The sequence below is a fragment of the Solea senegalensis genome, linkage group LG9 (genome assembly GCF_019176455.1).
Source record: "Solea senegalensis isolate Sse05_10M linkage group LG9, IFAPA_SoseM_1, whole genome shotgun sequence".
In the NCBI taxonomy this organism is placed as follows: Eukaryota; Metazoa; Chordata; class Actinopteri; order Pleuronectiformes; family Soleidae; genus Solea; species Solea senegalensis.
In genome coordinates this window covers 2,501,963-2,529,599 of record NC_058029.1, presented here as the reverse complement: position 1 = coordinate 2,529,599, position 27,637 = coordinate 2,501,963, and the positions used below count along the sequence as shown (strand labels likewise).

General features: G+C 41.5%; 1 protein-coding gene across 1 annotated transcript; it reads left to right on the top strand.

The window, feature by feature from the left end:
* The first annotated feature begins 26 nt into the window (after positions 1 to 26).
* On the top strand, positions 27 to 23,586 carry LOC122775118 (CREB-regulated transcription coactivator 2-like). Its single transcript, XM_044034865.1, has 17 exons — positions 27 to 267; positions 3,966 to 4,067; positions 7,143 to 7,259; positions 9,314 to 9,375; positions 12,117 to 12,185; positions 14,364 to 14,470; positions 15,069 to 15,095; positions 15,520 to 15,599; positions 15,702 to 15,751; positions 16,045 to 16,313; positions 17,436 to 17,917; positions 19,111 to 19,330; positions 19,466 to 19,527; positions 20,240 to 20,524; positions 21,183 to 21,257; positions 21,998 to 22,199; positions 22,636 to 23,586. Exons 1-17 carry the CDS (start codon positions 94 to 96, stop codon positions 22,824 to 22,826), a joined length of 2,574 nt encoding a protein of 857 aa, XP_043890800.1. The 5' UTR covers positions 27 to 93; the 3' UTR covers positions 22,827 to 23,586.
* The last annotated feature ends 4,051 nt before the right edge of the window (positions 23,587 to 27,637 follow it).

Genomic DNA, 27,637 nt, shown 5'->3' with positions numbered 1-27,637 from the left:
AATTAGCGGCAGAGTGAGACCTCGTCACGGTCTCGCCCACTCTTTGATGAAAATCATTCCACTACGTCAAGTCGTCCCGTCCGCTCTGTGAAGATGTCTGCGACGGGTTCAGGCGGCTGTGGACCGGGACCCGGACCCACCTCGGGCACCGGGTCCGGGGCTTCCAACCCCCGAAAGTTCAGCGAGAAGATAGCGCTGCACACCCAGCGGCAGGCCGAGGAGACCGCCGCCTTCCAGGAGGTGATGATGGACATCACCTCGACCAGGGTGAGTCTGAGACGGAGGCAGGAGGAGGAGAGCTGCCCGGAGGAAGAGAGGCCTTGCCCGGGCTTGTCAGACTCCGAGATAACGTTGCGTGCCGCCCCGGACGTGGCGCTCTGCTTTTGTTATGTCCGTTTTTTTAGCGAACTTGGTCGGACAGAAGTGAGCAGTTGTCCCCAGACAGTGTCAGTGTCCGCGGAAAAACTTCTCGCCTCTTGCTGCCCGTTTCCGATACGCGGTTAGCGTCGTTAGCGAGCGTTAGCTACCACGGCTAACTTGGCTTGTTTACTATGTTAACGTCGCTGTCACTACGCTGGCTCCGCGGGGAGAGAGCGTCCCCGCGTAAGTGCGTTCTAAAATCGGACACTTACACGAAAATGACCACGGACAACGTTAACCGACATTTGTAGCGAATCGTAGCGTTTTCCTAGTGAATTCGGCTGCCAGTAAAGTCACACAGATGCGTTTTATTTCACGTCAGTCAACTTTTAAAAGTGTGGACGGCTCAGCCTCATCTAGCCTAGCTAACTGTCAACTTCACCAAACAAAGTGGGATCTCTGCCGTTAAGAATCCACTCAACGGTTGAATTCTTCATTTAAAATGGTTCACTAATGCATCATAATATATGTATAATATGTTATGATTTTGTAAAATACACAATGTACAAATTTTAGGTCTCTCTTCATTTGGTGTATTCACACCCGTGGATTTTAATCCTAATAACAAATCTTAACTCTTATTTACTCTTATTTTATTTTCTCAACTTCACAGACTTTACAGTTAACTAATGGTTATTTGTCTCGTCTAGAAAATGTCGATCAGGGTTTCCCGAAACCTGGAAAAGATGATGTTCTCAAATGTCTTGTTTTGTCCATAAACCAAAATTATTCACTTTTAATGATTTATTACTTAAACTTAAACCCTTGAATTGACTGTTGAAATAGTTGACTAATTATACTAACAGTGATAATAGTCAGTTCATTTAGTAATTGATCCATAGCAGCCCTGATAATACATTCACATAATGAATTTAATTGCACATTTTTAATTAGCTCAGGCCTTCATGTTCATGTTTGTAACAAGCAGCCTGTGAGTGACTGAAGGGAGTTAAAAGCATAATATTTATATAATATTACGCGTGTTTTTGATAAGTTTTCGACCCCGAATCACTTCCAGTTATGATATGTTAAAGAGTAAGAGATTAAAATGTGCGAGCAGTAAGAAAAGATTAAGTTAAACTTAATAATTAACGTTGAGGTCTCAGTGGCTCTTTGTTTTTTTGCTCATGTAACTTGAGAGAATCTGTCAGTGTGTGTGCGTTTTAAATACACACGACTGCAGCAATTAACCGATTACTAAACTGGTCATGTAATAATGTAATAAGCGATGAGTCAGTTCCAGTGGGGCTGCAAATGATGATTATTTGATCATCAAACAACCTGTCGTCGCTTATTTTCTAACTAGTTGTTTGGTTCAAAAACAACTAGACCTTGAAGTAATGATGTTTTCTTTGATTTAGTTTTTATGATTTCTTTGTTTTCAAAGCAAAGAATCAGGAACATTTTCACAAGAAAGAAGCTGAAAAATCAGAGAAGCTTGCCTTTAGATTTTTTTTACTCTGAAAACTGATTAATCGATTATCAAAAATAGCTGAATTTGTCCTGGTTTCTTTTCTCCTTCTTGACAGTAAACTGAATACTGTCATTCTGAGGTTTGGGCGGGGGACTAATTATTAATCAATTACAAAATTAAACGCCCATTTTTCAGCTTCTTAAATGTGAATATTTTCTGCTTTCTTTGCTCCGTGACATAAATAAATCATTAAAAACTGAATCCCTTTTTGGTTTCGTGAACAAAAAAAGACATCATTTCAATTTTGAACTAATGGATTAATCGAGATTGATTGATTATGTGAATAATAGTTAGTTGCAGCCGTAATCTCCAGATTAGATTAGACTAGCTCCACACGTCGTTAAGGCACAGCTTTATCGTTTGCAGATAGGTCAGTATTTAGTGCATCTGTGATTGTGTGATGTCATTTTTAATACATACGTGTGTGTGCGTGTGTGAGTGTGAGTGAGGGGGTGGTGGATGCAACAGCCTATCAATACTGAACAGCTTCATCATGGAGCCACTGCCACCAGCAACACACACACCCTGATGCTATTAGCTGATTGGGCCACCCACACACTCATGGTCTCTGTGTGTGTGTGTTTGTGTTTGTTCTTATATTTGCTACCTCTTTAGGACCTTTTTCATCCATAAACATTGACCTTGTCAGGACTAGTAGTCCTCATATAGACCAAAACCTGGTCCTAATGAGGCAGAACCTCATAGCGGAGAACCTGGTTAAGTTTATATGAACCAAATGTGTAATTTGTAGAGGACGTCTCTCTCTCTCTCTCTCTCTCTCTCTCTCTCTCGCACACGTTTTTAGAATATTACTTAAGTAAAAGTCTTAAAGTATACGGTATTTACTGTACTTGAGTATCAAAAATCATTTTCGATATATAAAATGTACGTAAGTTTTAGAAGTAAAAGTATTAAAAAAACTAAACTAATAAAACCGCAAGGTTGTGGGTTCATTTCCTGGCCCTGCTCGCCTGTACGTGTCCTTGAGCAAAGACACTTAAACCCATGTGTGAATGAGTGAAAACTGTTGTGTGAAACGGCTCATCAAGACTAGAAAAGCTCTATATAAATACAGACCATAATACCAACTCGTCTTCTTCTTCTTCTGATTTTGTTTGGTAGTAACAAAGATAGTTAGAGGAAATGTAGGCGAGTAAAAATTGACTCAAATTCATTCATTTGAGCAGCGCCACCATGAGGAGACAAGACGTAGTGACGCCTGGCGAGTGAAGAGCGCCTTAATTTATTAATTTAATTATCAATATTTGTTCTGGCATATCGATTATCGTATTGTACGAGGACAAGGACGAAGACATATCACCCACCTCTGTTCTGACCATGTTCAGGTTGCCCTTTTATGTCACTTCCAATGCCATAGTTGTTCTGCTGAAAAGAAAGCAGCAAATACAGCGAGTACTGAGCCGAGTGGTACGGTCAGAAAGTAGTTCAAAGAGTCGGACTGACATGCCGGTGCTCAGTTTTTAAATTTTAAACCTTTAATTTAAAGTTTATTCAACATTCTATGAATATTCTGTGGTGCCGTAACAGGATGTTACGAGGAACCGCACAGAACAAGGACAGAGAGAGAGAGAACTGAACAAAATCAGTTCATCACACTCTCCAAGAAAGTGTGTGTGAATATAGACCTGTATTTATAGGTTTGCAAGATTCAGCGGTTTCTCTTTTCTGTTGTTTTTTTATACCCGTGAATCTGGTTCATGGCTGGTTCTTCAAAACAATTCCACAATGTTAAATGGCTGCCACAGGCACAGCAGCGTCTTTATACAAGAGTCCACAAGAGTCAAGGCTACAGCGACAAACTTGTTTTTTCTGGGAGTAAAAGTCTGTCTAACGGCAAGTGAACATATTTTAAGGTATTGTAATTGTCTCAGAGCCGTGTGGAAGTCGCTTGTTCTGCTAAAGGGTTAAAGGGACAGTTTGGGAGTTTCTAGTTTGGTTACTCGGGAATAGATGAAGCGTATTTGCAGATTGTAAACGACTTATTTTGCAATATTGGACCAAATGAATAATAGATTCCCATCAACAGCTTTCTCTGTCTTTGTCGTTTCAGCTCCAGGCTCAGAAGCTCCGTCTTGCCAGGAGTCAGGGTCCGTACTACGGCGGCTCGTTACCCAACGTCAACCAGATCGGCAGGAGCCCGCAGGACTTTCAGGTGACGACCAACAGACTCTTGAACCCCCCCTTTTTAACTGCATCCGTTCAATGCAGCTTTCATATCATTCATTCATTGTGTACATCGTCCGGGATGTGCTCCTGGACGTTGACCAACAAGACACAGACGCGGCGTAGCATCTTTTCCTCAATCCGTTTTTTCCTTTCTTTTCTATTTTGTGTCTGAGCACAAGGTCGCGAGCATCACCCTGCTCCCGTAGCCACGATTGACAACTCCTGGCCCCCGCCTCCGCGATGACCTATGACTTCTCGCACTGTTGTGACCGACGATTGGTTAGGGGTCATATTTTATGCCGTGTCTTGTCCCCCCCGAACAAGACACAGTAATAATCTGCGACTGTGATCGATAATCTGACGCGGTGACCATCGCCAAAGACTGAAATATCGTGCAGTCTGATCCCAGCAGATGGCGTTAAAACCCAGTTACTAGTCAACCTCCTTGTTTATTATCTAACCAGCGAAGCACCGTCACTCTTGAATGTAAACTCTATGTAAAATTGTACTGACCACACGACACCTCTTTATAATGTCTAGTAGTATTTATTAAAAACGGAGTTCCCACGGGTCCTTGAAATCCTTCAAAGTTTGTGAATCGTTATTTTTTGAGTTTTTGAAAATCGCCCTAAATAGACACTGAAAGTGCTTGAATTTTGTCTTGCTTGTTTGTAACAACGCCACCTGCTGTTTCATGCCCTGCATTGCTTGATGTATGTAGACAAGGCCTATGCAGGACAAACGTGGATACGGTCTTGGGGACACTGTCCACTGTCTCTCATTCTCTGCCGTTGGCGTGAGATTCCGTGCAGAACAATGAGCGAGTAAAGTTAAAACAAGAGAGCGCAAATGACAACGTGATGCCTGGGAAATGAAAATTCCAAGATCTTTGTTTCACTAAAGAAAATGACAAAGACTGACTTTGACCAAGATCCCAAAAAGGACAATCACATGTCCAGATGCAGAGCGTTTGGCAAATCAATAAAAGTGGATGCCATCATGGGCTCTTACGAGTTGTCCTCTCATCTTAAGCTGTGTCAGCACATTCAGTCCTTGAATTTGAGGGGATTGATCCTGGAAAAATCCTTGAATACCTAGCTGCATTCATTTCTCCATGTGATTTGTCACATTTCTACTAATATCGCTTGCGTTTCTAATTGAAACATTGTTGGTGCTGCACACACTGGTGCTTGTAGGAAGTCACCTGCCAAGTTTTAGGCTACAAGTTGCCCTCCCATCTTAAGCTGTGTCGGCACATTCTTTTGAGGGAATTGCTCCTGGAAATTTGATGTCAACCAAGGTGTGGGAGCATAGATGCATAAACATATTTCAAACAAAAGAGTTAGTCAGTAGTGAATGAATAAAGTCTGCCTTTCCATTTATTTATGATGAGTTTATTGTGTGTTCATATTTCGCTCTGTTACAAAACATTTTCCCCGTCGATCCAACCAGCGAAGCAATAACGTCACCATTTACTGTGTTTGTGCTTCTAATGAGGACAAACATTTACCTACGCGTACATCTTCTTTTTACATAAGTATGAATGTATAAGGGGAATTGACAAAATAAAGGCAACACTTTTAAATTGTTTGCCCTGTAGGTCGGCGTGTTAAAAATATTCGAGTGCACCCTAAAATGCAACCAATGCAGAAAGTAAGTCTGGATCCCTGAAATCAGATATCGTCAAACACACCAAGATCCCCCTGATATGACTAAGTACTAAAAGAGTACACTGAATAAGCTGCTACCTTCTTTGAATTATATGCTGGCACCGTCTACAGCTGTTATTTATTTTGATGTTTATTTATTTTTTACAATGGCAAAAAAAAGTATATCTGCTGTGACATGAGGAATAAATTTGAATTTCTAGGGCTGCAATGAATGGATATTTTCAAAGTTGGCGGATGGAATACTGAAAAATGTTAATCAGTGTTTCTCAAACCTGGAAATGTTGATGTTTTTGGTCACATTTTGCAGTTTTAATGATTTTCTTTGTTGTATGGAGCAAAGAATCAAGAAAATATTCACATTTAAGAAGCCAGAATCTCGGGCTGTACTATTTTGATAATCGATTCATCAGTTTTGACTTAAATTTTTATATCTCAGGCAAGTTTCTATTTCTCAGCGTCTTTAATGTAAACATTTTCTGGTTTCATTGCTCCTGAAAACAAAGAAATCATAAAAGAAAAATATTAATAAGAAGAAAGAAGGTGTTGAAATTGAGCTTGGCTTGTTCAGAGGACAGTGCGTCATCTGTGAGTCATCAGCTCTGCAGAGCTGAACTCTTCCACCTCCTCCTCCTGCGCCTCCTGCGCCTCCTGCTCCTCCTGCTCCTCCTGCTCCTCCTCTCTGCTCCTGTGTCTCTGGTGTCAGGCAGATTAAATTAATTTGGCAGCAGGTAGCAGGATGTTTTTAGCTGCTCTGAGCAGAGGAATGTGAGAGGCTGAACCCGCTGCAGTGCCTTTTTCCTGTGAACGTTTCCAGGTTCTGACTTTCCAAGAAGAAATGGTTTCACGTGCACGTGGATGCAAGATAAACAGAGAAGAGCAAACAAACAGAACCTGTCTGCAAGATCCACAGATCCACCGTCTGTCGCGGCACCTGATTTCTGACAAATCTGGTTTATTCATTTAGATGTTTCACTCACCCTGTGAGCAAGAACAACTTCTAATTCTTACATGCAAGTTTCTGGTCCCTAATAAATAAGAATAAGTTCGATAAGTAAAACAAACCCAGAGTTACCACTAGGAGTCCCAATCCAACCACTTTTGTCTGACCATGACCTGACCTCTGGGGGCGCTATAGAGCCTTGGGGCTACGAACGGGTTTGTGCGCTATGCCACTATCGCATTTTTCACTGACCCGACCTCCGTGCTAAATTTAAAGAGATTTTATGCACGTTAACCCCCTCAAAAATGACTGGAAAGCCACAGATATAATAATAATCTTATTAATAATAACATTCAACGCTTCTGTCCTTGAAAAACATTGCCACTTTTTGTGTCTCGCCGTTTCTTTCTGTTGCTACTTATCTCAGATCTGTCCCTCTCTGTGTTTTCAGGGTTCCTTCCCTTCCACTCTGGAGTCCAACCGGTCGACGCGGCATCACGGCCTGGTGGAACGAGTCCAGAGAGATCGTCGTTTCATCTCCCCGGTCCGACCGTACCGCAACCGACAAGTATCCTTTCATTCTCTACCAGGTCACTAATGGTACAGATGCACAGATACCACAAATCGTTGATCACTCCCACTGTTTTCATATTTTAACCGACACAGCTTTTCCAGCCTTTACGGCAATAAAGCTACAATTACATGTACTGTAAATGACCACGTAACGACAACCCTGGGTGAACTGTGCTGTACACTGTGCTGTGTTTTCCTGGGATCAGAGCTCTCCACTAGTTTTTCACTTTCACTGAGGAAATAATCCTTTATTCACACAGTTTCATTTGATTCCCGCACCGAAGTCCGTCGAGAAAATCTGCGATCTTTACGTCCCACAGCAGTTTTTGATCCACTTATGCCTCCATCAGTAACTTTAAGCATGTAATCTCCTTTTGTTCGGCCTGATAATATTGGAGATGATGCTCAACGGTTTATTTCTGCCGCTGGCTGTGGCGCGGGCGTCTGCTCACCGCTGTTTTTGTCACCTTGAGTCGCGGAGGCTTCGGGCCTGACACTCGAAGCGCCGCGTATTTAAATTTACGGTGTTTGGTCGTCAGACTTGCTCCAGGGTGTTTCGGTTGCAATAATGTGTCATTTTCTAACTGAAGCATTTGAAATCCTTTGCTCAGACTGTGAGCTAAAATCTCTGATTTTCTCTATGGACTATGGTGCAGAGGAGTGAACTCTTTACAAATGTGAGTTTCCTGTCAGATAACGGCTATCTTACCAGTGCAATACAGCATTAAGAATGTTATATAAGGCATCATGTATTAAAGTTTTAAGTGGCTAAAGTCAGTTTCTCTTAGTGCCCTCACTGGCAGCCACGGACAACAGCTGCATGCTGGGTGTGTCTGTGTCAGTATCTCATACAGCCACTCTTCAAAAGCCTGAACTATCTCTTAAATCTTAAACACATTCATTGTTGGTTGAAGTCTTCACATGAGATTTGTAGACGACCGTAAAGTAAAATTTCCGCGGCCTCCTCGTCTAACATGACATGAGCTCGACAGGCAGCCCCGGGTCTGTGAATTCCCCCCCCGTCTGCTGCATCTAAATCACCTCAACAATGCACCGCTGTGGAACATCTCGTACATACACAGATATGACGTTATGGCATGTCAGGTTTGCTTTATGTCTTTGTGTCAGTGGTAGTTTTATTATCTGTTCTGAGGTCAGACGCAGACACACAGCATGCTTTTTGTTCCCATCATCCCCTCACATTAGTCTGCCGTCAGCTGGCACCGAATCAATGCCAGTCGATTTCTTAAAGGAGAAACGCACGGCGGTACATGTACAAAGTTGTTCAGTTTGTGTTTTGGGGATTTTGTGTCAAAAGTATGTGGTGAGTTTGAACATATGAGACGTTACTGATTAAGTCCAGCAGTGGATCAACAACTACTGTTTGCTGTGATGTAAAATTGACTATTTTCTCTGTGGAGTTTGGTGCGCGCGAGTGAGCGGATTTACCGAAACTCACAAACACATTTTGCTGAGACAAAGGGGACATTTATGCTCATAACCGCTCACAAAAATGTCCAAGTAGCCAAGACAGCATCTAAAAGGTTGTGAAATTCTAAACTAAATACGAAATATTGATGACTCCAGCTCCTCCTTCGCCACTTCAAGAATAAACAGTACAGCGGATGGATATGAGAAATGATGGATGAGTGGAAGCATGTGTTAGCAGAATAATCCTTGGTCAATTGGTTTCACTTCTACCACGGTTTGGTTGTTTTTTTTCCAAAGAACCACTGACTTTACATTAAATGAATGACGTGCTTTGTGAAATAGTGGATTCAACGTTTTAAAAGGAAGAGAAAGCACGAAATCTCAGGCCAGAGGTGCAAGTCACGCTGAACACACAGTCAGTTCAGGAGAAAGTGTGAAAATGTGGAAGTGGAAACAGTTTGATTGTGAATCTTAACAGACGGTGGTCAAAACTGAAAAGGAAAATAAATATTGTTTTCCAAAGGAAAGAGAAATAGAGGAAGTTTTTTTTATCAGATATAAAACCACAGAGCTGCAACCTTTTGAGTTTGTTGTTTCCTTAACCACTTGTCTCCTCAGGTGGACAGCTCGCCATATAACTCCGCCTACTTGTCCCCGCCGCCCGACCCCAGCTGGAGAAGGTACTGTGTCTTAACCCACCTCCCAACACACACCGCTTCCCCTCCCCCGCCTGTCTGTCTGTCTCCATGGAGACATGGCTGTCTTCAGGGACGCTTGTTTTGTTATTTGCTCGCCAAGACCTCTGTGAAGCCTCCATCGAGCCTCGAGTGGTTTAGAAGGTGATAAAAACAAAAAAATAAGCACTACATGGATGTCGTCAGTGTGTTTATTTGCAGAAAAGTTTATAATATAAGTTTTGAGTCCCCGTAACACTGTAAAAAAAGTGTTCTGACATTATATTTTGAATTTTCTGGCGCAGTTAGCAGCTTGCTGGTACGAAACTCGTCGGTGAGAGGATTATTGGGCTGAAAGATCGTGCAGCGTGAACTAAAATATATTTGAAGTCTCCATTTGTCCACAGTAAAAACACACAGGTTTCAATTTAAAAGTCCCCTTCTCTGTTAGTCCACGCAGTCCTGGACTTTTCAAAATAAAAGTCTCAGTTTCAATTCATCCGCACTAAAACACAACGTTGTAGCTTTCTCAGTTTTTGTTTGTTCACACGAAAAGAGAACCATAGAGTCTTCAAAATGAATGTCTCAAGTTTCCATTCATCCTCGCTAAAACTAAACCCTCGAGTTTTCTCAATAAAAGTTTCAGTTTCAGTTCATCCACACTAAACACAACACTGTAGTTTTCTAAACAAGTGTCTGAGTTTCCGTTCATCCGGACTAGGAAAAAAAAAAGACCCTCTAGTTTTCTAAATAAGTTTTGATTTCTGTTTGTCCACACTAAAACACAGTCCTGGAGTTATCGCAGCTAAAATCTTAGTTACTGTTCGTCCACACTATAACGCACTAACCCCACAGTTTTCAAAATAGCTTTCTCTGTTTCTATTCATCCTTGCTAAAACTAGAAACACGCTTAAACACAAACCTGGAGGTTTCAAAAATAATTTTCAGTTTATGTTTGGCCAGAACAAAACAAGTTTTAAAAACATTAAAAATGCATCATCTTTATTTGACAGTAGCTATATAAAGACATTACAGAGAACTTGACAACAAACCGCTTACTAGAAAGACGTCCTTCAGCAGCTTAATTTGTTTTCCACCACTCGTAGAGCAGCAGCAGCAGCAGCAGCCTGAGGGTCTGCTGAACAATCGCGATCACATGTGGCGACACTGGGGCTTCACAAAGGTCTTAATGTACTGATGCTGCAGCTTGAAAGACGTGTACAGCAGTACAGACACTAATCTGTGCACAACTAACAGGAAACTGAGTCGACTTTTAGGCCACGTCTCTTCAAACCTTAGTTTTGTTTTGAAGAGCCTTCACTTTTCATTTCAATCCTTCCTCCTCCTCCTGGGAATCTTTTTTCCTTCTTGTCGCCTTTTTGTTTTACGTTTCCTGCAGCGTTCCAGTCGTTTCATTTTTTGCCTGCCTGTCTGCATTTTCCCTGGTAGAGAGAGAGTCACAGACAGTTCACTTTACAATAAACAAACAAACACATACATCAGCCTGACATCACCACCTCCAGCCATTTCATAAAACCTGACAAGTCTATTCATGTCAAACATTAAAAACAAGTCTTAATAAAATAAAAGAGAAATTATTAATTTCCTCATTAATGTTCTGCATTAATTTATTTATTTATTACTGAAAAAAAAACACCAACTGTTTTGATTTTTGTTTTGAAAACGTTCTCTAAAAAATGTTTAAGCTTGTTAAAAGGAAATCAATCCTTTGCTTTTGTTTACTAAAGAAGACATTTGAGGACGATTGTTCTTCCATTATTTGGACCAAACAACAAATTGATAAACGGACTAAATAATCAACAGATTATTCGTTAATGAGAACAACATTTGATAGCAACATTTTCACTTTTTTATTTATTATTTACTTATCCTCACTTTTGAAATCAAAAATTGAGTGAGGACAGGTGTCTCTATGGCTGTTTGTGCAACTTATTGAAGAACGTGTGAAATAGCACCACCATGTGGCTGGTACTGTTATATACTCTGGCCATAGTTGATGAAACCTTTTGGGGCAAAAACAATAGTTTAATTGCCATTACAGCATTTTCTCATAAAATACTGAAACATTAGCAAAAACCACATTTGTAGGGCTACAACTAACAATTATTTTAATTTGAATAAAATTTATTTCGATAAAATTGATTAATTTGCTCCATAACATGTCAGAAAATGTCAATTTATTTTCCCCAAACCTCAAAAGGATGATGTTCTCAAATGTCTTCTTTTGTCCACAAACCAAAATTATTCAGCTTTAATGATTTCTTTGTTATATGGAGCAAAGAAAGTAATAGAAGAAATATTCATTGAGGACGATTTAATTTAGTCATCTATTAGTAATCGATTACATCTTTAAATATTTGACATTTTCCCTCTTTTAAACACCATTTATTTAAAATACATCATTAAAATGTTCACAAATTCAGAAAAGTGTACCCTTTTTCTACCATGAAGGTGAAAGATTATCATCATTTTAAAGATCTGTGACAAATCTTCATATTAATCAAGAGAGAAGTCTTCCTCCGTCACATTAGGTGACACATCAGCCTTCCTCTGTCCTTCGCTCACTGCCTCCATCTTCCTCCTTCCTTGGCTTTCGCGTTTGCTTTCCGAGCTCTCGTCCTTCATCTTCTTCTTCTCGCTGTTTTTCGCCGCCCTGCCTCGTCTTTCCCCGTGTTCCTACTCTGGTGGAGGAAAATAACTTTTTGTTCTTGTCGATCACAAACAAGGAATTGGCCTGGAAACTTCCCCGGGGATAAAAGCCAGTCGTTTCATCTCCCCACCACTGCACTCAACAGGTGAATCCTCTTCATCCTCATTCCTCCTCCTCTTTCTTCCTTCCTTCCTACCTTCTTTCCTTCCTCCTGCGGGACTCCTCTCCAGCTCCTGCTTCGACACTGGAGGCACAATAAAGACATGTGGGCGAAAATGAGAATAATCAAAACTCAGGATTTTATTCCTCCTTTCTTTGACTGATTTCAATTGATGAAACACTTGTCCCACTTCTTTGCTCTTCGTTTCTCGCCTCGTTTTTTATTTCCCCTTCTTTCTTCTTTGAGAGATGATATGTATAGGTACTGGTCCAATACTAGTCAAAATCACAGGATTGGATATCGGAGAGACAAGAATCTAAAATCTATATGTATGTATGTATATATTTATATATGTATGTATATATATATATATATATGTATATATACACAGTGTATTAGGAGTGGGAATCACCATACAATACAATATGCGATACTATATCTCGTATTGTATAATATTACAAAACTCGTTTGTGAGTGGATTATTGGGCTGAACAATTGCGTAGTGTGAACTACGCTTAATTCTCCGTTTCAATTCGTCCACAACTGAAACACAACATTGTAGTTTTCTAAATAAGACTCTTGAGTTTCTGTTCATCCACACAAACACAAAACCCCAGTTTTCAAAGTAACAGTCTCAGTTTCTCTTTGTCCACACAAAAATACAACCCTAGAGTCTTCAAAATACTTCTCAAGTTTCCATTCATCCTCGCTAAAACTAAACCCTGAATTTTCCCTATAAAAGTTTCATTTTCAGTTAATCCACACTAAAACACAACACTATAGTTTTCTAAATTAGAGTCTGGGTTTCCGTTCATCCGCAATAGAAAAAAAACGACCATCTGGTTTGTCCACCATAAACACAGTCCTGGAGTTATCGCAACAACAATCTTAGTTACTGATCGTCCAAGCTAAAACCCAACCCCCAGTTTTCAAAATAACAGTCTCCTAGAGTGTTCAAAATAAATTTCTCAAGTTTCTATTCATCCTCGCTAAAACTAGAGTTTTCTTAATAAATGAAGTAGTGACACCTGGTGAGTGAATCTGACAGGGACTGTTTATGTAAGAGCACCTTGATTTGTTAATTAAAATAGTGATATTTGCCCTGGCGCATCGATTATCGTACTGCACATGGAAGGACGACGATATATCACAAAATTGATATTTTCTTCATAGACCGACTGTAACGGACTGATATTGTTATCAGCAGGTACTCATTGTATCAGTGTTGGACATGGTGTCTTCTGTTTCGTCCACTCTGCTACACTCGTCACTGCATTCTTGCAAAAAAAAACATTGTTGCATAATTTCAAAATGTGCACATGAAATTCATTTCTGTGATTAGTGAAGTCATGGGGGATGATATAAAAAAATGCCATGGCCTGATTATGTAAGAGTGTAAGAGTGACTTGAAAATAATGTTTTCCTGGATAACATCGAACTGCCACAAGGGGGAGCTAACATCTGTCTGAGAGTTTATAACATATATTCTTTTACGTTTATCGCACTAATATTTTTGGTCTGGATAATCGTGACAAAGATGGGGCTGCGACGATTAATTGATTAACAGATTATTCAATTATGCTAAACTTAAGTTATGAATTTCATTGCTAACATAATTGTTATCCTGAATATTACTGTCGTGATCGTAATCATATGCTTTAAGCTCTTTAAATCGCCTTTAAAAAATCACTTTACCTTTAAGATTCAGTTGGAAACAAATGGTTTTCATTAAAATGAAAAATAAGAATCTTAAATAAGATTTATAGAAATCATGAGGAACTGGATTTGGAAAGATGCTCCCCCTTGTGGCTCCTTCAAATTACACTGCTGGGATCATATGTACGCATTTTCAAATGTGGTGTTGGTGATTTTCCCTGTTTGGGGACCCATGGGGGACCCAAAAAAATCTTTAGCAACCCATATACACATATATATATATATATATATATATATATATATATATATATATATATACATATACACATAGATATTTAGTGGTCTGGTTTGTGAGCTAGAAACTGTCACACAGTCCCAGCTGTGGTAAATTTTTTCACTTGTTTAACCTTGATATTTCACATGATCTTCAGCTGCTTCTTCTTCAAGAAGAGCTTGGTTTTCTCTCTCTGGTCCTTTAACATTGTATGTGTGTGTGTCCACCCTCAGAACCAACTCTGACTCAGCCCTCCACACCAGCGTAATGAACCCTCCCACAGGAGACCCCTTTCTCACGGGAGGCCACACCCTCACCCCCCAGAGCACCAGGCGCACAGGTTAGGAATCACAAACGTGTGTTCACAATCAACACCTCATCGGCGTCACAGACGCTTGCTGAGACTACACCCGTACTACTACAGACGAGTGTCATCATGAGGAGAATTGCATCATTAGTGATGCTTAGTTTTAGGAAAGAGGAGCGACCACGTCAAGAGATCGGTATGTTGACATGCCCAGTGTAATCGAGCTGAGGACGTAGTCCGATTAAGACGGGCAATCGGACAACTTGCGGAGTCCGAGTATATGGAGGATGACTCTTGTGGTTGCCGTGTTACATGAACAAAGATGCCAGCATCATTTGGTTCCTGGCAAAAGTACTTTCGGGGGGAGTACATTTTGGTGTGTGTGCAGAACACCAAGTCCGACTCCAGTCCGACTAACTATATACATGCAGGAGATCAGACTATGAATTGTATTATCCAGGTATTAGTCTGACTAAGACTAGATCGACTGTAGTCAGACTGACATGTTTACATGACATTAAGAAAACCAAATTATTGTCTTAGTCCGACTAAAATCAGAATTTTAACATGCATGTAAACAAACAAAGTGTACATTCACATAAAGCTCTGTTTTGTATGTGTGTCTCTGCAGGTCAGACTGATGGAGAAGGCAGAAGAAGTGAGTGAGATTTCTTTCCAAAACACTGATCCTTGTATGTTTGGGGTGGAAAAAAACATAGATGTATCACTAGTCTCTCTCTTGAATGAGAATGAATAGACTGATAAATCAGTTTCAGCTTGCTGATATTTGCCATTTTTTAATAATCGGCATCTGTGAATTATCTATTAATGTGGGAATTATTACAAATTACACATTTATGTTGTTAAAAACTTGCCAAATGATGATAAACCTGTTTTATTTTATCTGTCACTTTTTATTCAATATTAATTACATTAAAGTTATCAATCGAACTGAAATGTGACGGCAGCAGCAGCGACAGCACCTTGGAGACACAAGCATAAAATTGGATTAGAAACCACAGGTGTTTAAAATGACTACATCTGACCTCAACCTGTGGATTCTTCTTTATTTTGTCCCTCAGTGTTTCCTTACCCGGTTCCTCCAATTGAAGAGAACATGTTGGACGAAGGGAAACTGCTCAAACCCTGGGACACCAAGAAGGTGAAACCATTACAACCACATTGAAATGTTTTACTGATTATTTATAGACTTCATAAAGGAGAACTGATTTTGTTGTTTTATTTGTTTTTTTTTTGATTGCAGTTACCTCTGTTGACGTCCCGACCCAAGTCCTGTGAAGTCCCGGGTATCAAGTAAGTCCAACGCTTTCTAGTCCTGTTGTTACTAGAAAGAGCAACTGCTTTGTTAAATTGTTAATCCCATTGCATCGGAACACCTCATGGTCTTGATTGTCCATGAATGTTCTCAGTTATCTAGGTCATAGTCATCTTCAGGAGTTAGATGTTGGCAACTGGACTTGCTTGAGATACATTTTAATTAGTTGAGAATTAAAGAGTTGAACATCGCAGGGCATTCATCACCTGACCCAATGTCAGGTGTCATTAGGGTCACCTGACTCTTGCTCTGATTCTTCTGCTTCCCTTAGTATCTTTACATCCCCGGAGCAGCCGTCCATTCCCACTCACGGTGTCCCCTCGGCTCTCAACACTGGTGGCTCACTGCCCGACCTGTCCAGCCTCCACTTTCCCTCCCCACTGCCCACTCCGCTGGACCAGGACGAGCCTGGTTACCTAGGATCCTCCTCTCTGAGCGGTGGGAGCAGCACTGGTAACCTGGCCTCCACTCTGACCCAGCTGGGTATCAACGCTGCCAACGTACCAGGAGGCAACAGCAACTACCATCACCACTCACAAGGTCTGTGCAGGATGGATGAGTTGAGTTGGGTTGGTTGATTAGATGTTTGGTGAGTTGAATGATGTAGGATGGATGTTTTGTGGGTTTTGTTGGTTGAGTGGTTGTTTTGTTGGGTGGGTGGATGAATGATTGCTGGGTTGGATGGATGGTTTTATAAGTTGGTTGGATGAATGGATATTTGGTGGGATGGATTGTTGGATGATTGAGTTGAGGAATTGTTTGGGTTGGTTGGATGATGTTTGTTACGTTGGTTAGATGCATAGATGGATGATTGCTGGTTTGGATGGATGATTATTGTTTAGTAAGTTGGTTGTTTAACTATCACATGTCAGAGTTATTTTACTTCTGACATAATTATTAAAGCCAAAGGAGTGTTGTTTCAGTCGCCCCCTTGTGGAAACGATGAAACCTTATTTTACGTAGTTTTCTTTGACACACACTAACAGACATTCATTAATTCACCAACAGGTGACGCTTCAGCAGCTGCTCAGTTGTTGTAAATCTGCCTCGGCTCAGTGTACTAATGTGACGTGTAGCAGAAGGAAGTTAGTGGTTAAGAAAAAAGACAAAGTGAAACAAAGGGGGATGTACGGCCCCTCAGAGCACAGCGTCAAAGTTTAACCACAGAGAAAAACACAAGGGAGTGGATTGTATTTATTTTCTCATTGTAATGGAAGTGCAGTCGTGCTTTATCGTGTGTGAAGTGTTGACACCACAGCTCTGTCTGCAGCCTCTCCACACCTGAATGTAGATCAGTCTGTCATATTTATCTGACTGTGAACCACCGGGGGAAACCAGACTGAGACACATTTAAATGTTTTATTTAGCACAGTGACGATTATAGGAGTAAAAAAAACACAACTTTTTAACTGAAATTCTGTGTGTTAAAAAATGTTGTTCCTGGTTTTGCTGCTCCAGCCGTCATCACTGCAAATGTACTTGAAATTCAACTCCTTAGTCTCTGTCTTTATTTTACCGGACTCTTTTTCTTTGTCTCTGTCCCCTCAGTTTTTCTGTCTCTGATTCTGACTCTCTTTCTGTGTCTTTGTCTCAGTCTCCTTCTTTTCCGTGACTCTGGTCACTCTGGATAAACATCGATGTTGTTTGGTCTTCTGTCCTCAGGTCTCCTGGCGTCTCTACAGAGCACGCTCAGTAACCCCTCCCTGCAGTCGTCGCTAAGCAACCCCAACATCCAGTCGTCCCTCAGCAGCCACTCCTTTTCCAACTCTCTGAGCTCCGCCTCCCTGCACTCGTCACTCAGCAATCCCTCGCTACAGTCGTCCCTAAGCTCCTCCCCCTCTCTGCCGTCCTCCCTCAGCAGCCAGTCGCTGCACTCCTCCCTCAGTAACTCCTCCCTCCAGTCGGTGTCCAGCGGTAACCCCAACTACAGCGGTGGCGGCGGTGGCATGGGCGGCTCCGGCTCCTCCTCTTCCTCCTCCTACTCGCCGATGCTCAGCGGCCAGGGTCAGACATCGCTCAGCACGTCGCCGCGGAGACGAGCCCAGCTGTCGCCGCTCATCCTGCCCATGGGAGGGGAGTCGAGGAGGCATCACTCCAAACAGTTCTCCCCCACCATCTCCCCCACCCTGTCCTCCATCACACAGGTAACACACACACACGTTCACACCTGCAGTTGTAGCAACAGTCAGCAGTGAGATGGACGGGATATCTGTCACATTTAAATCCATTAGGGACAAGTCTTACAGCTGAAGGCTTTAAAGGTCCATTATTCCTCACCTCACTCTTCCATTCCAAGCACGTTGGAGAAACTATGTAGCCTTCAGTTAGCATCAAAAGTCAAAAGATTTGTTACATTACATTACATGTCATTTGGCAGATGCTTTTATCCAAAGCGACTTACAATGGAATTGAGTACAATCAGCCAGGGGTCGAACTTGCTAACCATTCTTAACCACTGAGCCACTCCAGCCCTGAGGGCCACTTTTGTCCACTGAGGGCCACTGTGAAAACATGGTGTTCGCAAATGGCCTGATATAAATATAAAAGGCTCATTCTGGGGAAAAATCATACGATCCTGTAATTGTACAATAATATTACGTGCAATTGTTACCAAATGAAAATTCCACCAAATAGTTTACACACTGGACCTTTAAATTATACTATAGGTGTCTCGAAATGTGGACATGTGATTGCCTGTGCTGCACACGCCCCCTGCTGGCCCCTTGCACCTAAAACCAGCCTAAAGACTAAAGACTAAGCCTCTCACTCTCCCACACCAAAGTCCATAGAGAAATTGACCGATTATGCATTACAGCACACAGGAGCCTCTGGTCCACTGCTGCCCGTGTATGGAAGCCTTCGTTCATTTACCTCAGTGACACAAAGTGACCACACGAGGCAGCAGTGGACCAGCAGCTCCTGTGTCCCTGCAGCTAAAATCACTGATTTTCTCTCTGGACTTTGGTGCGGGAGAGCGAGCGGTTTACAAACTTCTGTTTCCAGTTGGTAAAAGCTGTTTTACAGTTTCAGCCATGGTGGTTTTGTCTTTTTAAAGTGAGCATGAGCTTCCATGTCTCAGGTTTGTTCCTTTTTAAAGTAATAATTCTGCAGACTCAGCTGTTTGCAGCTCGTGGTCCCGTGAGACTTGACTGTGTACATCTCATGAGATTTGTGCAGAGAATACAAGAAATTGAATTTTTTTCTTTAAAAGGCTGCTCTAAGGTATTTTATTAAAAAACCCTAACCCTAACCTCTATCACTCACAGGAGCTAAACAATCTGATCTGAAGGGTAAAATTTCAATTATGTTTTCCCTAACATACCCCCTGTCTCCGCAGGGCGTCCCACTTGACACCAGCAAACTGCCTCTGGACCAGAGGCTTCCTCCGTACCCGCTCAGTCAGTCCCACCAGCACCAGCCAGGCTCGCACCAGCCTCTCCCCAGTCTGCCAGGCTCGCAGCCTGGACAGCAGCCTCCTGCGCTGGCTCAGCACCACCACCAGCAGATGCACCGCCTCCAGCAGACGCGACCCAACGCCCAGCAGCAGCAGCAGCAACAACAGCAACAGCAGCAACAGCAGCAGCAGCAGCATCATCAGCAGCATCAACAGCAGCATCAGCAGCATCAGCAGCATCAGCAGCAGCAGCAGCAGCATCAGCAGCAGCAGCAGCAGCAGCAGCAGCAGCTACAGTCCATGCAGCAGCTGCACCTGCAGAACCTGCGCAACCAGCACATGCATCAGCACTTTGGAACGGTACAAATAATCCACAGGATTACTGTGAAGTCAAAGTGTGGTTGTATGAGGCACTGACATAAAGTCAGAGCCGTGTGCGGCCCCTGCTGTGGCTCCCTGTAACAAAAACCAGCATCAGGGACATTTTAGCCACGTAACAAAAGGCTCAACTATTAAAATCCAGACCTTCTTAAGTCTACAACATCTTTAGAATATATTTGCGTCATTTTCCTCATCGTTTCCAATTTATAAATGAAGTTTGTAAATTGCTCACTCTGCCGCACCAAAGTCCATAGAGAAAATTGTCATTTTTAGCTCATATTGTCTGAGAACCTGCTGTTCTCCTGCGCCCTTGTTTAATCAGATAAACCTGAACGAAGAATCTCAAACACGGAAGTCACAAAATAACACATTTAAAGTTGGTGATGGAGGCAGCAGTGGATCGACACTTCCTGTGTGCTGTGGGTTTAAAATCACTGGTTTTATCTATGGGCTTTGGTGTGGGAGAGTGAGCGGTCAAACAAGATACAGCAGTGAACATGTTCTTAAGACATCAGAGACTTAGGCAAGTGTAGATTTTATGACGTGAGTCTTTTGTTAAAATTCAGTGTTCTTATTTTATTTCTCTTCTGTTCTCTGTCTGAGCGAGCACTCGTCCTCGTACAACCACATTTTTTCAGATGAGGAAAAACTCTGTCATCACTTTACGCCACGATTATGGTCTGTTTCACAGAAGCAGATGGGACAGCAGATGAACATGACCAACACACCGTTGATCAAGAACGAGAATGCGCTGGATCAGTGTGTCCAGAGCTCCTCGATGTCGTCGCAGTGTCACGTCAAACAGGAAGCAGAGCAGCAGCAGCAGCAGCAGCAGCAGCAACAGCAGCAGCAACAGCAACAGCAACAGCAACAGCAGCAGCAGCATCAGCAGCAGCATCAGCAGCAGCAGCAGAGAGTCAGTGGCCTCCCGCAGCTCCAGCAGATCAGCCACAGCCTCGCCACTGACCTCTACAACGTGAGTAAAGTCCTGCACCAGCGTCTACACCAAAGTCCATAGAGAAAATCATCAATTTTATATCACAGCACACAGGAGTTGTTGATCCACTGCTGCCTCCATTGCTTAGTTTAAATTTGTTACTTTGTGACTTTGTTGTTAAAATGAATTGATTTTTTTATTTGTTGGCTTTAAAACATAAATATCAGTGTTAAAAACAGCGTCTTATTAGATTTGTTTGATTGAATCATTTTTATTAATCTGCTCATGATGAGCGTTGTCACTCTGTTGTGTAACAAAGTCAGAAGCAAATCATTCGCCCCTTTATTTCACCGTCAACGTCGATGTTTGTCTTTTTCCCGCTCTTCGAGGAGCTCCGTTGACGTTGGTGCCCGCACCGACACTTCATTTTTATCAGCTCATTTACTTTTTAATTTGTTTTCCCGATTCTGGAAGTCAGAGAATAAACAAATAAGTCGATAAAGTCACTTAGAGCCAGAGATAAGACTGGAAACGTCACTGCAGGCAATTCAGTTAGATGTTTAAGGAACAGTTCATACTGTTTTTACTTCATATACGTGTTTCTATATAACGGCAAAACAAATGAAACTTTTGTTGATATCATTATTGGGCTGCTGTTTTTAGAAAACTATGTGTATTTATTGTTTGTTTGCTGCAGGACGCTTTGTTCAGCTCTCTGCTTGACGACCCGTACCTGAGTCTGCAGCTCTCCAGCAAATCCAGCAACCAGCAGGTAACTGCGCCGCGTTACTTCACCCTGAGAACACACAGACTACTACGTTTAAACATACTGTATATACAGAGCAGCACAACCTCTGCAACCTGACACCAACTGTATAAACACACTTGAACAAAAAGTCAGATGAACAAAAACAACATTTTCTCATTTTGTTACTTCTGCACAAGTAGTGCTACTTGATACACAACTAACATTTTTAATATTAATTGAATCATAACTTTGACTCAATGACACATAAGAAGCCTGAAGATGTGACCTGTAAACACACACACACACACACACAGGATGTCCATATAAGGAGTTGAGTATTGTTCCCACTGCAATTTACCATGGATGCACCTAAGGGTTAAAAAAAAGAAAATAATCAATCAAATTCAAACAAAAACACATTTGTTTCTTTGTAAAGTGACTGATCACCAGACATGGAAAAAAAAAGCATTAACTAATGTCACAAACACATGAGTTACTCTGGCAAAAGAAATGTTATAATTGTATACAGACAATAACCAGGATGTATATTTAGTATTTTTTTTCCCAATGTAAGGAATAATCCTGCACACGATTAAAAAAAGATCCAAAGTCAAATCATAATGATCTAAAAAGTTTACTGTCAATGTCTTCTCTGGTTATGGCATAGCAGTGTTACAGCGCCACATGCAGGCGTGGCATATGTACTACATGGATCATGTGGACACAGACACTGTTCTGAACATTGGTCTCCTCTTGTTTCCCAGTTCACGGCTGAGAACCAGGGCGACGGTTTGTCTCTGAACCACGGCGGCGTGAGCCGCGGCAACGCCGACAAGAACCAGTTCCCCTCCAACACCCAGGGCACCATGGGCCTGCAGGACCACGGCGACCAGCAGCTCCTCAACAACCAGAACCAGAACTACAGCGGAGACGGACGACACAATGTCCCCAACATCATCCTCACAGGTCAGTGGCGGGGCAGTCTTCCTCCTCCTCCTCCTCCTCCTCCTCCTCCTCCTGCGATTTGTCATGCCGCTACGTGTGATGAGTGTTTGTTTTTAGCAGTTGCACGCTCTGTTGTGCAGACGTCTGCAGAGAAGAAGCCGCTGAAAAGAAAATATTCACAGAAGAAGAAGCTTAAAAGTTCAGAAATCTTGTTTTAATCATGAAAAAAGCTTCAAAACGATTATCGAAATAGTTGTCGATTAATTGGGTAATCGATTAATAATTGATTCAGCGATGAATTGTTTCTGCTCTACACAGATGATTCAGTTTCACTGAAAACGACTGCTTTATGCGTCTTTAGTCACAGTTTGTGTTTAAGACAAAGTCACAGTGGGTTCATGCAGCCGCGCAGTGTAAACTTGTCCTGGTCTCAGTCTCTGTGTAACTGTCGCTGCAGGAGATTCACCTCCAGGTCTGTCCAAAGAGATCGCCAGCGCTCTGTCCCACGTCCCCGGCTTCGAGATGGACCCGTTCTCCCTGGACGACCCGCTCAGGATGGACCACCTCGCTCTGGACATGCTTGAAGGTGACCTGATGCTCGCCGACCCGGCCGTGGAGGACTCTTTCCGATCCGACCGGTTAAAGTGACCCCTCCTGGCCCCGCCACCGCCGCACCCGTACGCTTCAACGCTCCGCAGAGCGAGGTTTGGACACCACGGACGAAATCTCTCTGACGAAGTCTCGGAGAAACGGACGCCAAGGTTTTCAGTGGTGGATTGAACTGATGGAGGCGGAGCTTTTCCATCGAAGGCGGAGCTTTTCCATCGAAGGCACTTAAACTGAAAACGCTCTCGCAATGCTTGAAAAACCAAGTCGCTTCTCTTTCCTTCTCTCTCTCTGTTTTTCGGCATTAGCTTGTACGAGTCTCGTCTGCACGTTAACGAAAAAAAATAATGCAAAAGACTGAACTGTGTGTGTGTGTGTGTGTGTGTGCGTGCGTGTGTGAATAAACAGGTTTACGTCGCTCCACCCCCCCGGCGGCCATGTTGGCCGTCGCATTACACGGGAAAGAAGATTGGTTTGGACAAATTCACCCGCCCTCTGAACCCCACCCCCCTCCCCAGAAAAACTGCCATTCTACGTCAGACATGGCCGGCACCGTGGCGTCCAGCGCGTCCTCCGTGTCCTCAGCGTCCATGTCCTCTGCTTTAATCGCCACTTTGACAGGAAGTCAGCCATGATTATAGATTTCTATATTTAAGATAAATATAAATATATGTGATGTCACACAACAGTGGCCTGGAAGAGTCTGCGATATTTTTTTTTTCCGACCAGAAAAGATGTCACGTGACACAATGATGTCATCGAAGCAGCTTTAAGAACAACACTGTGATCACAGCGTCGTTTTTTTTTTACGTAAAACAAGCGGAAATAAATCGTTAGTGAAAAACAAAAGTTGTTTATGACTCGCGAACACGAGAAGTCTTCAACCAATCACAGCTGAGCTCAGCTCAGCCGCTGATTTAAGGTTATTTTGTTTTAAAGTTTTGACTAAAAACTTGACTGAGCGACGACATCAAACCAGCTTTATAAAGAAAAATATGCAAATGATGCAAAGAAAAGAAGACGAGAGCAGGCGGGGACACGTCGGCAGTGGTGTCGCATGATTGTAACCATGGAAACGTGGAGTAACCGACTCACTGAGAGGTCTAAGTTAAATTAGACGGAAACCGCAAGAGGCAGCAACTACAGAGGCTGCGTTCAGAGTCAAGTCCCACTGTACACCAGGTCTCAGGCTGGTTCCTGGTCTTAGTCTGAGTTTTTAGCCCAAGTCAGAGTCCCGAGTAGTCCCAGTCCAATCTGGGACCCGGCCTGAGACTCAGACTTGGTCTGGGACTGAAAATCTTGACTCTCGTCGTTGATGAATGTTCAATCAAAAGATTTTTCCTACAAATCTGAAATTAAGTTTTTTATTTTTTTAAATCCTCAGTCATCCATCGTCAAATATCTGTATCCATATAAACATAAGGAGTGGTTGCTATGACCACCGCATTCATGTCCAGCAGCTCTGCATCAACTTAATTTTATTATTTTCAAACGTTTAAGTCTAAAAACTATCCAACGTCAAAATGGAACGCGGTCTGCGTCCAGGCTAGCATTTCAGCTCCGGGCCATTTTAGATTTGGCGCGTTTGTAAACAGGAAGCAGAGTTTTATTCATTCACAAACGACGTTGACCTTAAAAAAAGTTTCAACAGCGTCTCGTTCACGGCGGATTGTAAAAGGCGCAACTAGACATGGGACAAAATAACGGCGACTTAAAAACTTTGCATCCATGACGTTGTCCAAAAAATAATATCGCTGGATGCGATAGTTTTACGATAAATGTAGCATTTTTTCCTGGAATGACTGGAAAGATGCAGGTAGCTCCCCCTAGTGGCACTTAACCAAAATCAAGTAATTGTATCGCGATGTAAGATAAAATCGTTATTTTGTCCCATCCCTCGTTGTGATGTTTTAGGTGCTCTGTGGTCGTAACCATAGCAACAGCGCTGCAGAGAGGATTTGGCTTGAGAAAGACGCATTATTTTGTTGTTTCGATTTGTTTTATTAGAAAAGTAAAAAATGTGTTACTGACTTTATTTCTGCCTCGGACGTTTGAAGCTGCTGCAGAAATTTGTCCTTTTTTATGAAGAAAATATAAAGAAAAATGACGGAAATATTTGAAATATTTCTCATTTATTAGTACGAAAAAAAAAAACCAGGAGAGATTTAGAAATTATGCTAACATTTATTAAAAAAATAATGGAAAATTAAAGATTGCAGATAAATAAAATAACATTAAATTATTTAATAGTCAAAACTTCACCCCCAATATATTAATTATTAAAAACTAATATAGTTTTTCAGATTTTATTTTTTTAATGTGGCGGAAATGTCCCGCCGCCGTCAGTGATGTCACTTCCTGTAAATCGTAAAAACATTACTGAGCAGAAACTCAGGATTACAGTTTAAAATAAATAAATGAATAAAAAGTGATGGTCAATCCAAAGGTCAGAGCGAGTGTTTGAGAAGGTGTGGTCAGACTGTAGCAGTGGCGGCCCCCGCAGGTCAGATGAAGCCACTGCAGGCGCAGGTTCTCAGGAAGTGATGTTGAAGGTGAAGGAAACGTTTGCGGTTGTTGTGACGCGTTTGTTTATCGCCGTGACGACAGCGTTTCTGTGCAGCGTCACTTTGGCTGTGAATCTTTGTTTCCACTGACGTGTGTGAGTCACGAAGTCGCGTAATGGACCTTTAACGAGTCGTTTCATTCAAAATGATGTCTCGTTCTTATTTTATTTTTTGATGTTTTTTTTTATTTGAAAACCAAGAAAAAGAAAAGTAACATATTTAATGAAAGTTCATCCCAGAATTCACTTTTTCATCCTGTCATGTGTGAGTGTGTGTGTGTGTGTGTGTGGGGCATCTTGCCGTTGTTATGCAATAAACCTATTGTGAGTTCCAGACTCTGCCAGTAGGGAGAGCTGTTGACCAGCGAGGTGGTATGAGTGTGTGTGTGTGTGTGTGTGTGTGTGTGTGTGCATTAGGGATCAGTTAAAGGCCATATTTCATATTTTTTTTTCATATTTTGTATTGATGTATAATATTAATTGCGCTCACATTATTAATGTTATTGTTTTGTTTGTTTGTTTGTAGCGCCCTCTGCGGTCTCTTGCTTTGTAATGTTTTTATTTTGAACCTTGTCGAACAACGTCGAGGGAACGTTGAGCGTTGTACATACAAATCTCACAGGAGACATTTTTAAAGAAACTGTATCTTCACATTATTTTCCAGAAAATAAACAAGTGAAACCTGGACCTGCAGCACTTGGATTGTTTTATTTTGTTTTCCAACAAGAAACTGACGTTTTGGGTCACTTTTCCTCTCGTGGAACAAATTCCATAGAGAAAATGGTCAATTTTTACATCATGGCACACAGGAGTTGTTGATCTGCCGCTGCCTCCGTCAGTCAGTTTAAATGTGTTATTGTGTGACTTCTGTGCATGAGAACCTTTGTTTATGGGGTTTGGTGTGTGGCAGAGTGAGAAAGACGGAAAACTTCAGTTTCCACTTGGAAAAAGGGCAAACAATGAGACAAAATAGAAAATTAAAGTTAATAAAGATGTGAGAAAACCTTAACTATCAGTTTAAACATCATAATTATTATTAGTAGTATCATTATTGTTATTATCACCAGTCACCATCCCTCAGGCGTTTAAACCCCCACAAATGGTAATGAGTCTGTTTCTCTGTGACAGCTGCATCAAACTTGACACAATCACTCCAGGAAATGAGGTGTGATGATTTCAAAATAAAAGCATACCATCTAACGTGGACATTAGCCGTTATAAGCTTCTAACATAATTTAAAAAAACAAAACACTTCTTATACCTTTAGTGTAAAGAAACGACAGTCTAATTATATATTGACCGGATCTTTCTCCTCAGTGTGTCATCGGTTTTACAACAAAAATGATAAATTATAATATGCTACAAAAACGCTATTATGAGCATTTTCATCCTATTTCGTGGATTAAAAAACGACAAGTTTGTCAAAGAAAATCCATGGAAACACAATTCGAAACAAATAAAGAATCTTGAAATATCATAAAACTTATTAATGCCAGTTGCCTCCGTAAAGCACTAGCGCCACCTTAAGTACACACAAAAGACTTGAGGTGCATTCCAGTTGTAGTCGGAACTCCGAGCAACTTCACCAACATAAAGAGCGTTGTTATTGACAGATTGGTCTTGCCAACAGTGGCTAGCCCTGAGAGAGACATCGCCCAACCTCAAGATGGCTGCCAATCGAATCAATAGTACAAACAAACACTGCTAATTTTACTATTAACTGCACTTCTGACGTGTTTGTTTCACAGTAAATCAGTCGTACACATGGTACTGTTTAAGTTTTAACTGTAGACACTGTTAGTGACTGATTGGTGTTGCTAACAATGGCTAGCCCCGAGATACGTTTGCTTTTCCAACTTCTTGAGTGAATATATTAATAATATACTCCCTAATAAAGTCACAGCGCTAAAAGACGTGATGCCTCTGAACACAGTTGAGTAAGTTGGATTTCAGTTGCTTAATGAAAGTTTTTCTTTCTTTCTTAAAGCCATTTTTTTGCTTTATTATGTTTTTACAATATTTACATTTCACTCACTGCCTCTAAAAATGGAAGGATGTGAATAAGTGTATGTGTGTTCTTATATTTTTCCACATGGACGCATTGTATTTGCAAAATGTTGAGCTAATCTCTAGTTTATTCAGTTTTCTGTACAGATGCTCTAAGATTTTCAAAGAAAAATCCATATTGTGATAAAAAGAAATCGAAATAGGACAAGATGAGAAACTATATAGCGCAGTAGGTACAGGTAATACAATAAAATGCCAAATGTCACAAATTCACATTTTTAAC

What these genes read in the sequence shown, in the direction of transcription:
- LOC122775118 (XM_044034865.1), top strand. Translation starts at nt 94, where the DNA reads ATGTCTGCGACGGGTTCAGGCGGCTGTGGACCGGGACCCGGACCCACC. An exon ending in GACCGTACCGCAACCGACAA is followed by an intron (nt 7,260 to 9,313) that starts GTATCCTTTCAT and finishes TTGTCTCCTCAG; the next exon opens with GTGGACAGCTCGCCATATAA. An exon ending in CCCTGTCCTCCATCACACAG is followed by an intron (nt 17,918 to 19,110) that starts GTAACACACACA and finishes CTGTCTCCGCAG; the next exon opens with GGCGTCCCACTTGACACCAG.